Raw genomic sequence first — 15,783 nt, forward strand, 5'->3', positions numbered from 1 at the left:
TAATGATAATAACGATAATAATAATGATGATAATAATGATAATAACAATGATAATAATAATGATAATAACAATGATAATAACAATGATAATAATGATGATAATAATGATAATAACAATGATAATAATAATGATAATAATGATGATAATAATGATAATAATGATGATAATAATGATAACAATGATGATAATAATGATAATAATGATCATAATGATAATAATGATGATAATAATGATAATAACAATGATAATAATAACAATGATAATAATAATGATAATAATGATGATAATAATGATAACAATGATGATAATAATGATAATAACAATGATAATAATGATGATAATAATGATAACAATGATAATAATAATGATAATAACAATGATGATAATAATGATAATAATGATGATAATAATGATAATAACAATGATAATAATAATAATGATAATAACAATGATAATAATGATGATAATAATGATGATAATGATGATAATAATAATGATAATAACAATGATAATAATGATGATAATAATGATAATAACAATGATAATAATAATGATAATAACAATGATAATGATGATGATAATAATGATAACAATGATAATAATGATGATAATAATGATAATAATGATGATAATAATAATTATAATAATAATGATAATAACAACGATAATAATGATGATAATAATGATGATAATGATGATAATAATGATAACAATGATGATAATAATGATGATAATAATGATAATAACGATAATAATAATGATGATAATAATGATAATAACAATGATAATAATAATGATAATAATGATGATAATAACAATGATAATAACAATGATAATAATGATGATAATAATGATAATAACAATGATAATAATGATGATAATAATGATGATAATGATAATAATGATAACAATGATGATAATAATGATGATAATAATGATGATAATAATGATAATAACGATAATAATAATGATGATAATAATGATAATAACAATGATAATAATAATGATAATAACAATGATAATAACAATGATAATAATGATGATAATAATGATAATAACAATGATAATAATAATGATAATAATGATGATAATAATGATAATAATGATGATAATAATGATAACAATGATGATAATAATGATGATAATAATGATCATAATGATAATAATGATGATAATAATGATAATAACAATGATAATAATAATGATAACAATGATAATAATAATGATGATAATAATGATGATAATAATAATGATAATAACAATGATAATAATGATGATAATAATGATAATAACAATGATAATAATGATAATAATAATGATAATAACAATGATAATGATGATGATAATAATGATAACAATGATAATAATGATGATAATAATGATGATAATAATGATAATAATGATGATAATAATAATTATAATAATAATGATAATAACAATGATAATAATGATGATAATAATGATAATAACAATGATAATAATGATGATAATAATGATAATAATGATGATAATAATGATAATAACAATGATAATAATGATGATGATAATAATGATAATGATGATAATAAGTTGACTAATGGATGAACCGGTGCAGGACGCCGTGTCACCTCCGCTACACACAGAGGACAAGTTGATGAAGCAGCATGAAGCTAAAGATGCTCTGAGCTCTCTGCTGATTCAGGTCAACTCAAAGACACCATTAGTGTGTGTCACTCAGCTGCACGCATTACAGCCTTTTAGCAGCGACCTCTGACCCCGGCCGCATGCAGCCGTGGATGATTAAAGGGCTTCATAGAAACTGTATCATAGAAGCTTTAACGTCAAACTCTAAGAAGCTGTTTCCACACAAAACAAACAGAGACCGGGCTTTAAAACACCGGCACTTAGCACCCGGCCGCCCCGGCATTAACAATAAGTCGCATCCATTCAGGACAGGGGGGGGTAATCTCAGCCGGGATGGGACTCCTGAGAGGGAGCAGGAATCTGTCCATTAGAGGACAAGTTAATTCAGTAATCATGAAAAGACATTTATGGCCGTAACGAGCTGATCCCACTCAGAGGGAAGGAGAAAACATTTCAGCCTCAGGAATAGACGGGGGAGATAATCCCCCCCCTTCAAGATTAAGTGGGACATTATCCCACACGGACATAATTGCTTGTATGAACTACTTTAAAAAGGATCGGATTAGAAGAGGCAGAGCCAGCGTTTAAAACATGTGGGTCCTTTATATACAGATATATATATATATATACACATACATATATGTATACTACAGTGGTACTACAGCAGCACTGGGATACCACAGAAGAAGACAGGTCAACCAGGAGCCAACATCTGGATCCATATAATAATCAATGAACACAGTCACATGGTGTCAACAACAACAAACACCTGATCTCACATCACAGCCTGAGACCTGAACACTGGACAGCTCAGGACCACTGATGCATCATGGTACATGTAGGCACACATGTCTTTAATCAAGTTGAATTTCATTGATTATTCATTTCACAAAACTGAATGTAATGTTTATACCCAACATGTTATGTGTCTACAAGTGTTACTAATGTTGGAAAAATAGAGGCTCTACATGCAATAAATATTAAGCTGTTCACATGTTTCCATCCTCCACATCCACCGTCGGACAGATGAAAATGTGACGATAGCGACGGTGTTTACGGCTTCTTGCTGTGATAGACGGTGCAGTTTTATAAATCTATTCCAGCCTGCAGTCACTAACAGAGACAAAGAGAAGGGAGCTATGAAGAAAGCAATTATTCAAACAAAACAAGACGATAATACAACATGAAGATCCTGTTTTGCATAAAGCTGAAAACATTATCCTGAATGTATCTTTCTGATTATTTATTTTATTTTACTGTTTAAATGTCATGCTTTACAATTTAACACATCAGCTGATCCGTATCAGTCATCAAAATATGTTTTTTAAAACATGCAAATTCCTCTGAATTCGTACCGTTCTCTCATTTAAAGCCACGTGTGATACCTTCAGGGAACAGCTGACCTATAAGCTCTTTGTTTTTACCTGTTTGCATCTCTGCTATCGTGTGTAATAGTATTTTAAACATTAACTGATCATCTTTATTGTTTAGTTCTAGTTCCCTCAGGGTTAATAAAGTTTGATTTTATCTCCACTCTTTACAAGATTTGAGCCGTTTTAAATCCTGTGATGATAGAATAAAATGTAGGGTCTCTTTTAGAACCACAGAGGTTCCTCAGGGTTCCCTCTACGTCTCCCTGTGAAGTACTGACAGTAGAACATAGAAGTGCTTCAGCTGCAGCAGATGCCGGTCGATGTTTGACTCCATTGTCGTATTAAAAGGTAAATCAGCAGTGTGGTTTGTCTCCTGCTTCATGTCATTTATAATCCTCCATGTTGGAGGTTTTCGTTGGGGAAATCAGAGCTCTGAGGAGGAGAATCATGAGAGCGGCTTCACGGATTAAAAACAAATGAGGAGATGTAGAGACGCACAAAGTCTCTGTAATCTAATGAACTTATAAAGAGATGAGGATCATGTTCAGTATGAGACCTCGTGAAAGGTCAACCCTCTGAAGACCACGGACTACAACTACCACCTCACCACCAAGAAGGACTACAACTACCACCTCACCACCAAGACGGACTACAACTACCACCTCACCACCAAGAAGGACTACAACTACCACCTCACCACCAAGATGGACTACAACTACCACCTCGCCACCGAGACGGACTACAACCTCACCACCAAGACGGTCTACAACTACCACCTCACCACCAAGACGGACTACAACTACCACCTCGCCACCGAGACGGACTACAACTACCACCTCACCACCAAGAATGACTACAACTACCACCTCACCACCAAGAAGGACTACAACTACCGCCTCACCACCAAGACGGACTACAACTACCACCAAGAAGGACTACAACTACCACCTCACCACCAATACTGACTACAACTACCACCTCACCACCAAGAAGGACTACAACTACCACCTCACCACCAAGAAGGACTACAACTACCACCTCACCACCGAGACGGACTACAACTACCACCTCACCACCAAGAACGACTACAACTACCACCTCACCACTAAGAACGACTACAACTACCACCTCACCACCAAGAAGGACTACAACTACCACCTCACCACCAAGACGGACTACAACTACCACCTCACCACCAAGAAGGACTACAACTACCACCTCACCACCAAGGCGTACTACAACTACCACCTCACCACCAAACGATCAAAGGTTACTTCACGTCTGTCCACGATGTCTTCATCTTTTGTGTGGAATTGTCAAAATTAGCTAATAGATTCGTGACATTTGACCAAACTCTAGTGAGTTCATCTTAACTTTCACGAGTATGAAACCACAATGTCTCCAGTTTTTTATTTAAATTTTAACCTGATGCCGGTTAATGTTTCTGTCACTTCGGGTTACATTCAAGCTGCACTAACTGAATATTTACACTGGTTTAATGTTGACGATATAATCACGATACTTAAGTCACGATAGGATCTTATCACGATACTTAAGTCACAATCCGATACTACCCCGATACTTAAGTCACGATAGGATATTATCACGATACTTAAGTCATGATAAGATATTATCAGGATACTTACGTCACGATACTATCCCGATACTTGAGTCACGATAGGATATTATCACGATACTTAAGTCACGATAAGATATTACATGTGAACACATCATAACTTTATAATTTACTTTGGTGAAATACAAATTTTTACTGAATGGAGCTTGAACGCATCATAATGTCACTCAGTGGAACCTCCATAAGGCTCTTCTTCGTTATAACAGCTGTTGCTCTGTGTTTCTAACGTTACTATGGTTAATAATGTTACTATAGTTACTAACGTTACTAGCTCTCCCCTGTCGATTTTAAATACAGATGTGTTGTTCACGTTTCATTCTCAGACCAGCGACTAGAAAGCATTCATGCTGATCTTGAGATCACATATTTTTACTGAATCTAGGCCGATGATGATGATGATGATGATGACGTATTTTCACACTCTGATGGTTAAACTTGTAGATAATCAGCGGGTCACATGACACTCTGCAATAAAAGATTGATGCTTGGCGTATCGTATTTTGTTGTATTGCAACGTAAAATATCGCGATACTATGCTGTGAGATAAACAATGAGCAGGAACTCAGTATGAAGATTCGGCTGATCGTTCATAACCAAACTGTCATCACATAAATATACATCATAGCTGCTTTAGAGACTTCGTACCTTCATCGGTGCCGTCCATGATGGACACACTGTCGTCTCTGGACAGAAAGGGAGACTCAGCAAACAGCGCCCTCACCTGGACACAGAGGGAAGCACAGCCAGCTTAGCATGAACTGAAACATCTCTCTGTCCATCAGGTCCATGAGAACTTTAGGACTGAACATAACACGATGTGGATGGCTGCCATTTTACATTCATAGGGAAAGTATCACTCCCCCGTCTGCACATGGTTCAGTCCAAGAACGGTGCTGATGTTAGGGACTCTCAAAGGAACAGCTCAACATTTTAGGAAATCCTCAACGTCCAGATCGATACCTCGCTCGTGTCGGCACAGTAAATGCGAGGCTAAAGCCAGCAGCTCGTTAGCTTAGCTTAGCATAAAGGCTGGAAACAGAGGGCAACTGCTAGCCTGGCTACCAAAGCAGCTACAGAAATATTTCAAAAACAACTTAATAATAATCACACGGAGCACGTTTTATTAAAGTAACATAACTTTACTTATGTCCTGACCTTCTCATGCATGTCTGTACACCACGAACATTGATGAATTATTCATGTTTTTACATTCACACATTCACACATTCAGACATTCAACCATTCACACATTCACATATTCAGACATTCACATATTCACACATTCAGACATTCACACATTCAGACATTCACACATTCACATATTCAGACATTCACACATTCAGACATTCACACATTCAGACATTCACACATTCACACATTCAGACATTCAGAATAGATGTAAATAAACTGTAATGTAGTTTAATGTCGTACATGTTTCTGCTGTTTGTGTTGTTAAACAGTGAGACGATCTTTTCACACCCTGAACTGTTCTATGATAATATGTGGAGTATACATTTGTACGTTTTTATAGACACACTCGGGTCATTTTTCTTGTGTTTTGTGTCTTTTCTACTTTGTTAAACTGATCAAAGTTTGTGCAGAAACCACGTATGTTTGTTTAAAAGCTGCTAAATAAAGACGAACATGAACTGAATGATCTCCAGAGGGTTCATCGTGTCATTACATTATAATTAACAACATTTTACATATTCATTTTATGTATATCATGTATTTTTATTCAGAATCATAAGTTAGAGTTTAATGCAAACTGTTTATCACAAAGTTTTGCACATTTCAGTAATAATTTTAATTATATTTTCCAAACATTTTCCACAACTTTTTATATATTTTTCGGACAATTTTCCCGTATTTTGTTGGTAACTTCCCCACATTTTTCTGTTATATTTCCCCCATAATGACACATTTCTCTGAGTTAATGTGTCATTATGTTTGAACATAATCATATTCATAATATATTGGTATCCCCGCTCTGTGTAATCAGCTCTGTGTTTGGCTGCTTCAGCACCGCTCTGATAATGAGAGCAAAGCTTCAGATTAAATCACATTCTGGCTCTCGGCTGTAGTCCTGTTATTACTGATTACTTAAAAGCTTTAATAGACTTTTTATTTTTCGGACATGATCCTGATGATGACGAGGAGCCTCCCCCCCCTCCTCCTCTTCATCATCAGCATTAGCTTCCAGTGAGGAAACGAGCCAAAAGCATCTCACAGAGCAGCTGATCTCAGTTTCATTTGATCTTGATATGAAGTGTCTGTGTGTGTCTCTATGTCTGTGTGTGTGTGTGTGTGTGACTGTGTGTGTGACTGTGTGTGTGTGTGTGTGTGTGTGTGTGACTGTGTGTGTGACTGTGTGTGTGTGTGTGTGTGTGTGTGTATGTATCTGTGTGTGACTGTGTGTGTGTGTGTGTGTGTATCTGTATCTGTGTGTGTGTGTGTGTGTGTGTGTGTGTGTATCTGTATCTGTGTGTGTGTGTGAGAGTCTCACCCTGTCCAGCAGGTGTTCAGCCTTCTCTCCAGGTAACAGACGGAGGCCGGCTGTGGCCTTCAGGACCAGAGGAGTCAGGGTCCAGCTGGAGGGGGGGACGGTGGACTGGGCCAGAACCAGAAGATCCATGATCCCTGCTGCACACTGGAGGAGACACGAGGAGGAGACAGAGGAGGAGACACGAGGAGGAGACAGAGGAGACACAGGAGGAGACAGGAGGAGGAGACAGAGGAGGAGACACGAGGAGGAGACATGAGGAGGAGACAGAGGAGACACAGGAGGAGACACGAGGAGGAGACCGAGGAGGAGACAGGAGGAGGATCTTTTATTATCTTATCAGTGTGTGTTTTTATGGGTAGGGTAAATTACTCTCACAAAGTAAAAGTACAACATTTAGTACTTTTGATGGTTTACTGACTTCTTCTGGGTTTGGAGGTTAAATGAAATCTTGTGGATCCTTGTAGACCAGCTGATCATCACTGATGGTGATCACAGATCTATAAACGTTAAATATGTGTTGAACAAACCTTCTCTGGGTCGTCAGCGTACGCAGACAGGCCAGGTGTGATGGCCCTGAACGTCTCATGGGCCAGTGTAGGAGCTTCTACAGGAGAACAAACAAAAAGACTCTTCAACATAAACACTAAACATTAAACATTAAAAACTAACATTAAACATCAAACACTAAACATTAAACATATAGTCTCACCCATTAAACATTAAACACTAACATTAAACATTAAACACTAACATTAAACATTAACATTAAACATTAAACATGAACATTAAACACTAACATTAAACACTAACATTAAACATTAAACACTAACATTAAACACTAACATTAGCTTCTGCATTGAGAGATAATGGTGATGAAAGAAAGGCAATAAGAGTTTTACATCACAGTTAAATCGGACTGACCCTGGAGCTGTGCCTACATTTGAGCTGTCGTTAATCTCTTAATGTCTGCATAACTAACAGGTTAGCTCTGGTTAGCTCTGATGCTAACAAAGAAGCCAAAACAGCACTCAGCCTGTGTGATTTAGCTTAGCGGCTAAATGCGATAACGAAGGCATTTGGATGAAGCTCTGCAGGAAACTTTCTCTAAGCCTAATAAAGCTAAACCCTCTAAAACACAGTAATGAGTCTGTCCCTGTGGAGCGGGACGTCCCGGCTCAGAGCTGCTGCTGTCTGCTCACATCTGCTAATTAATGCTGTAAATACAGTGAGAGTGAGCAACGCTTTAAAGACTGTGTCATCTGGAGGGGTCCATTTAGAATCAAATACAGAGATCTAACCTCCAAATATCACATATTGATACGTGAACAACTTCAGGACTGAAGACAACTACACGTCCCACAAAGCATCGCTGCACATTCCTGACTGTATTGTGAAGCTGCGTTCACACCAAACACTCTGCACAGACGCCATGAGGCTGGAGAGATGACGGGGATCCCTCCTCCATCACATACTGTATCTACCACAGCTGCTGTTAGACGCACTGTGAGTGAATATATGATGAGCTGAATCATACGGTGCAGACAGTAACATGCTGCTGTATTCACAACATGCACAGGAACAGACCTTTGAATGAATCTGATGTTGAATCACAACAGCCACATTAAAATATGAATTAATTGAGGAATTAAAGAAGATTCATTAATGTTCCTCATCAATGATCGTCTACATGCTAACAGATATTAACGATATTAACGGATATTAACATGTGAATGAAGTCATTAAGTTCTGTTTACTGCAACGGAACGTTTACATCTTCTGCTCCTTTACCAATTCATCCTCCCCCTCCTCCTCCTCCTCCTCCTCCTCCTGTACCATTGAGCTCTATCTTGAACTTGAAGATGTGGATTCTGGTCCCAGTGCTCCCAGCGTCAAACATGATGCCGTACTGGTAGCTCCGCCCAGTAGAGGCGGTCCTATCGTCTGTGAGCCGGTCCGATCCGGTCTGGTCCCGAGGAGGAGGAGGTCCATGTAGTCCACCTAGTCCATGGTGGTCTCTGGTGTTTGTGGTGCTGTAGTGATGCTTCACAAACATCAGGTAGACCAGAAGGAAGCCCACGAAGAGGAACACTCCGGCCATCTTTGTTCTCTTCATCACGACTCATTCTGTGAGGAGCTACAAGAACCGAGTCCTCCTGAGAGTCTGGGAGTCAGAGAACACACGTCACATCAATGTAAGGTTCTGTGAAACAAAAACAACCATTACACTCACCATGATCAATACAAGACCTTTGGTTCTGCTGTAAAGAATCATTACACTCACCATGATCAATACAAGACCTTTGGTTCTGCTGTAAAGAACCATTACAATCACCATGATCAATACAAGACCTTTGGTTCTAATGAAAAGAACCATTACAATCACCATGATCAATACAAGACCTTTGGTTCTGCTGTAAAGAACCATTACAATCACCATGATCAATACAAGACCTTTGGTTCTGCTGTAAAGAACCATTACACTCACCATGATCAATACAAGACCTTTGGTTCTGCTGTAAAGAACCATTACAATCACCATGATCAATACAAGACCTTTGGTTCTGCTGTAAAGAACCATTACACTCACCATGATCAATACAAGACCTTTGGTTCTGCTGTAAAGAATCATTACACTCACCATGATCAATACAACACCTTTGGTTCTGCTGTAAAGAACCATTACAATCACCATGATCAATACAAGACCTTTGGTTCTGCTGTAAAGAACCATTACACTCACCATGATCAATACAAGACCTTTGGTTCTGCTGTAAAGAACCATTACAATCACCATGATCAATACAAGACCTTTGGTTCTGCTGTAAAGAACCATTACACTCACCATGATCAATACAAGACCTTTGGTTCTGCTGTAAAGAATCATTACACTCACCATGATCAATACAAGACCTTTGGTTCTGCTGTAAAGAACCATTACAATCACCATGATGAATACAAGACCTTTGGTTCTGCTGTAAAGAACCATTACACTCACCATGATCAATACAAGACCTTTGGTTCTAATGAAAAGAACCATTACAATCACCATGATCAATACAAGACCTTTGGTTCTGCTGTAAAGAACCATTACACTCACCATGATCAATACAAGACCTTTGGTTCTGCTGTAAAGAACCATTACAATCACCATGATCAATACAAGACCTTTGGTTCTGCTGTAAAGAACCATTACACTCACCATGATCAATACAAGACCTTTGGTTCTGCTGTAAAGAACCATTACACTCACCATGATCAATACAAGACCTTTGGTTCTGCTGTAAAGAATCATTACACTCACCATGATCAATACAAGACCTTTGGTTCTGCTGTAAAGAACCATTACAATCACCATGATGAATACAAGACCTTTGGTTCTGCTGTAAAGAACCATTACACTCACCATGATCAATACAAGACCTTTGGTTCTAATGAAAATAACCATTACAATCACCATGATCAATACAAGACCTTTGGTTCTGCTGTAAAGAACCATTACACTCACCATGATCAATACAAGACCTTTGGTTCTGCTGTAAAGAACCATTACAATCACCATGATCAATACAAGACCTTTGGTTCTGCTGTAAAGAACCATTACACTCACCATGATCAATACAAGACCTTTGGTTCTGCTGTAAAGAACCATTACACTCACCATGATCAATACAAGACCTTTGGTTCTGCTGTAAAGAAGCATTACACTCACCATGATCAATACAAGACCTTTGGTTCTGCTGTAAAGAACCATTACAATCACCATGATCAATACAAGACCTTTGGTTCTGCTGTAAAGAACCATTACACTCACCATGATCAATACAAGACCTTTGGTTCTGCTGTAAAGAACCATTACAATCACCATGATCAATACAAGACCTTTGGTTCTGCTGTAAAGAACCATTACACTCACCATGATCAATACAAGACCTTTGGTTCTGCTGTAAAGAATCATTACACTCACCATGATCAATACAACACCTTTGGTTCTGCTGTAAAGAACCATTACAATCACCATGATCAATACAAGACCTTTGGTTCTGCTGTAAAGAACCATTACAATCACCATGATCAATACAAGACCTTTGGTTCTGCTGTAAAGAACCATTACACTCACCATGATCAATACAAGACCTTTGGTTCTGCTGTAAAGAATCATTACACTCACCATGATCAATACAAGACCTTTGGTTCTGCTGTAAAGAACCATTACAATCACCATGATCAATACAAGACCTTTGGTTCTGCTGTAAAGAACCATTACACTCACCATGATCAATACAAGACCTTTGGTTCTAATGAAAAGAACCATTACAATCACCATGATCAATACAAGACCTTTGGTTCTGCTGTAAAGAACCATTACACTCACCATGATCAATACAAGACCTTTGGTTCTGCTGTAAAGAACCATTACAATCACCATGATCAATACAAGACCTTTGGTTCTGCTGTAAAGAACCATTACACTCACCATGATCAATACAAGACCTTTGGTTCTGCTGTAAAGAACCATTACACTCACCATGATCAATACAAGACCTTTGGTTCTGCTGTAAAGAACCATTACACTCACCATGATCAATAGAAGACCTTTGGTTCTGCTGTAAAGAACCATTACACTCACCATGATCAATACAAGACCTTTGGTTCTAATGAAAAGAACCATTACAATCACCATGATCAATACAAGACCTTTGGTTCTGCTGTAAAGAACCATTACACTCACCATGATCAATACAAGACCTTTGGTTCTGCTGTAAAGAACCATTACAATCACCATGATCAATACAAGACCTTTGGTTCTGCTGTAAAGAACCATTACACTCACCATGATCAATACAAGACCTTTGGTTCTGCTGTAAAGAACCATTACAATCACCATGATCAATACAAGACCTTTGGTTCTGCTGTAAAGAACCATTACTCACCATGATCAATACAAGACCTTTGGTTCTGCTGTAAAGAATCATTACACTCACCATGATCAATACAAGACCTTTGGTTCTGCTGTAAAGAACCATTACAATCACCATGATCAATACAAGACCTTTGGTTCTGCTGTAAAGAACCATTACACTCACCATGATCAATACAAGACCTTTGGTTCTAATGAAAAGAACCATTACAATCACCATGATCAATACAAGACCTTTGGTTCTGCTGTAAAGAACCATTACACTCACCATGATCAATACAAGACCTTTGGTTCTGCTGTAAAGAACCATTACAATCACCATGATCAATACAAGACCTTTGGTTCTGCTGTAAAGAACCATTACACTCACCATGATCAATACAAGACCTTTGGTTCTGCTGTAAAGAACCATTACAATCACCATGATCAATACAAGACCTTTGGTTCTGCTGTAAAGAACCATTACACTCACCATGATCAATACAAGACCTTTGGTTCTAATGAAAAGAACCATTACAATCACCATGATCAATACAAGACCTTTGGTTCTGCTGTAAAGAATCATTACACTCACCATGATCAATACAAGACCTTTGGTTCTAATGAAAAGAACCATTACACTCACCATGATCAATACAAGACCTTTGGTTCTGCTGTAAAGAACCATTACACTCACCATGATCAATACAAGACCTTTGGTTCTGCTGTAAAGAACCATTACACTCACCATGATCAATACAAGACCTTTGGTTCTACTGTAAAGAACCATTACACTCATCATGATCAATAGAAGACCTTTGGTTCTGCTGTAAAGAACCATTACACTCACCATGATCAATACAAGACCTTTGGTTCTAATGAAAAGAACCATTACACTATAATCTGTGAGCTGTCTTCTACTGATTAGCTGAAACATTTGAGGTTTGTGAATGTTTGACTAACTGACAGAGATCTGAATGGAGTTTGGTTGACATTGAGGTTAGTTTGGTTGACATTGAGGTCAGTTGCTCTGGTAAGCAATAAACAAGTGGATAAATAATAAGCTCTGCTTAGTGTTTATGATCTACTGCAGGGGTGCCCAATACGTCGATCGCAAAGGAAGTGCGGGTAGATCGCATGCCATTCAAAAACAATGAGATGTTAGCCTCTTGTGACCGAGCGTCCTGGGTTGGTGTATGAGGGGCACTTATAAGACGGTAATAAGGGAGGACTTTTTTTTCACAATGTCGTTTTCGAAGTGCGTTCGTCTGATCTGCCGATCTACCATCGCTAGTGTGCAAATTGATGTCAATCACCACGGACGGTGTGCCCGCAATGGTTGGCCGCTCGAATGGATTTATTGCCAAGTGCAGGGAGGACAATGTTTTCCCCCACTTCCTTAATTACCGCTGCATAATACGCCAACAAGCATTATGCGCTAAAATGCTAAACATGAAAGAGATAATGGATGTGGCAACGAAGATCGCCTGTTCTATTCGAGCGAGAGCTCTTCAAAGACGACTGTTCCGTGCACATCTGGAGACGGCTGACTGCGACCACTCTGAGTTCTTGCTACACACTGATGTGCGATGGCTTAGCAGGGGGAAGTTCCTGCAGAGATTTCGAGAGCTCTGTCCGGAGATAAATGAGTTTCTCCTTGTTGTTAAACATGCAGAATACAACCAACTAAGTGACGATCAGTGGCTGCTAGACTTGGCATTTTTAACCGATCTGACCAAAATGCTGAATGAGCTTAATTTAGAGCTGCAAGGAAAAGACAAAACCGTGGTCAATATGATCAGCTCAGTTAATGCTTTCAAACGGAAAATGCAACATCAGTCCTCAAAGCTGCAGCGCCATGATTTGAGGAACTTCCAAAACCTGGCGTCAGAGCTGGAGACGCAACGGAAGGCGTGTGCGCAACTTGACAGTGCGCGCTACACAGAGCAGACTGACAAGTGTCCGTCAGAGTTTGACAAACGCTTTCAAGACTTTGCTTTACTCGAGCCAGTCGCTACATTTATGTGCTGCACATTTCAGGAAGATATTGAGGTTGATTCACTCGCATCAAAAATGTCAACGCTGTTTCACCTGAACTAGTCTGGAGTGGAGGATGAGATTCTGACACTACAGGCCGACATTCAGCTGAAGTCCAGGGCTCATGGACAGTTTGTGAACTTACTCACAGAGGAAAAGTACCCAAACATGAGGAAATGTGCGACCTTCCTGACTGCATTATTCGGCTCTAGTCATTTATGCGAGTCAGCCTTTGAGTCCGGACTATGCAACTCTGGCCAATTCCATTCAGTGCAAGTCATCAGAGAAAGGTAATGACCAAAGATGTACAGAATTGTATTGTGCCATAAGGGTTCATGCAGTTATGCAAGGTACGCCAACATGTATTGTAAATATAAAGTATACTCAGTATATATATATATATATAAATAGATATTTAGCATGTTTAATGTTGGTAGATCATTTTGACTTGGTCATTTTAAAAGTAGCTCGCAAGCCGAAAAAGTGTGGGCCCCCCTGATATACTGGTATGTATTTCCATTGACACCCACTAATTAGTGTCAAGTTCTACGTCTATAAGCAAAGCAACGTTAAAATGGTGGAGTCTGATAATAATCATAATAAGATAAGATAATAATAAGATAAGATATCATAATAATCACAATAAGTTAATAAGATATCATAATATTCATAATAACATAAGTTAATAATTATAATAATCATAATAAGTTGCTGTGTTTACTGAGGAGCTGCTACTGCAAACCGGAAACTCACGTTGTCGCAAACGTCCATTAAATGTCGTAAAAGATGTTTAAAAGAACGTCTTTGTTTTTACAGCAGATGTTTAGCTAACGTTAGATGCTAACAGTTAGCTGGGACCTGTTGAAACCGGTAGTTAGCATGTTAGCATTAAAGTGATAACTAGCATCATGCTAACAGCTCTCCCGCCAATGAAATATAAGCTTTTTCTTTCTAACGGAACAAACAGTAAAACGTGTTATTTTTTTAACGTACCGAGCCGGTAACCGGCAGCAGCTGCTCCGTTAAATAAACCGTTTAATCACTTGTGCCTTCATTCGGTCTCTACCGAACTCTACTGTCAACACAACGGCGAGGCGTGATGACGTCACATTCAAAGGACCTGGCAACGTGGCTGCAAAAAAAAACTTTTGTTTTAAAAGACATTATACATTTATATTATATTATATTATATTATATTATATAATACTGAGAGACAATAACATTATTGTCTCTCTCCTCTCTCTATTTCTCTCTCTCTCTCCTCCTCTCTCTCTAGCTCTCTCTTCCTCCTCTCTCTCTCTCTCTCTCTCTCTCTCTCTCTCTCTCTCCTCCTCTTGTGAATGGAGGTTAATGGTTCATAATCTTCCTCATCACAGAATAACAGCTGAGTGAATCTAATCTCAGATTTACATACAAATGACATTTAGAGACAATTACGTCAATTTGAGACGATAATCACATAATAAAGACAGTAAAAATATTAATATAAAATGTTTTATTAATATTTCACATTTTATTTAGTTTAGTTTTGAATTAAAGCAGCAAAAAGGATTCTGCTAAATGAAACAAAAACATTACATATTTAAATATGAATAGAACAACATACACACATACACACACATACAGTATAAATATATATATATATATATATATATATATACAAATATATGCAGAAGTGATGTAAACGTGCAGAGCTGAGCAGCAGGTCAT

At 38.0% G+C, this 15,783-nt stretch overlaps 1 protein-coding gene across 1 annotated transcript in view; it reads right to left on the reverse strand.

The window, feature by feature from the left end:
• The window catches only part of entpd6 (ectonucleoside triphosphate diphosphohydrolase 6), a 27,381-nt gene extending 12,185 nt beyond the window's left edge, over window positions 1-15,196 (reverse strand). The window contains exons 1-5 of the mRNA XM_076083466.1: window positions 15,067-15,196; window positions 8,973-9,300; window positions 7,667-7,743; window positions 7,140-7,283; window positions 5,279-5,354 (exon numbers count right to left, since the gene is read on the reverse strand). Of these exons, the coding sequence (XP_075939581.1) occupies window positions 5,279-5,354; window positions 7,140-7,283; window positions 7,667-7,743; window positions 8,973-9,252 (577 nt within the window). The 5' untranslated portion in view covers window positions 9,253-9,300; window positions 15,067-15,196. The remainder of the gene's footprint in view (window positions 1-5,278; window positions 5,355-7,139; window positions 7,284-7,666; window positions 7,744-8,972; window positions 9,301-15,066) is intronic.
• Between the last annotated feature and the right edge of the window lie 587 nt (window positions 15,197-15,783).

This window comes from Anarhichas minor, unplaced genomic scaffold (assembly GCF_050575085.1).
Source record: "Anarhichas minor isolate MPS153535 unplaced genomic scaffold, ASM5057508v1 ptg000133l, whole genome shotgun sequence".
In the NCBI taxonomy this organism is placed as follows: domain Eukaryota; kingdom Metazoa; phylum Chordata; class Actinopteri; order Perciformes; family Anarhichadidae; genus Anarhichas; species Anarhichas minor.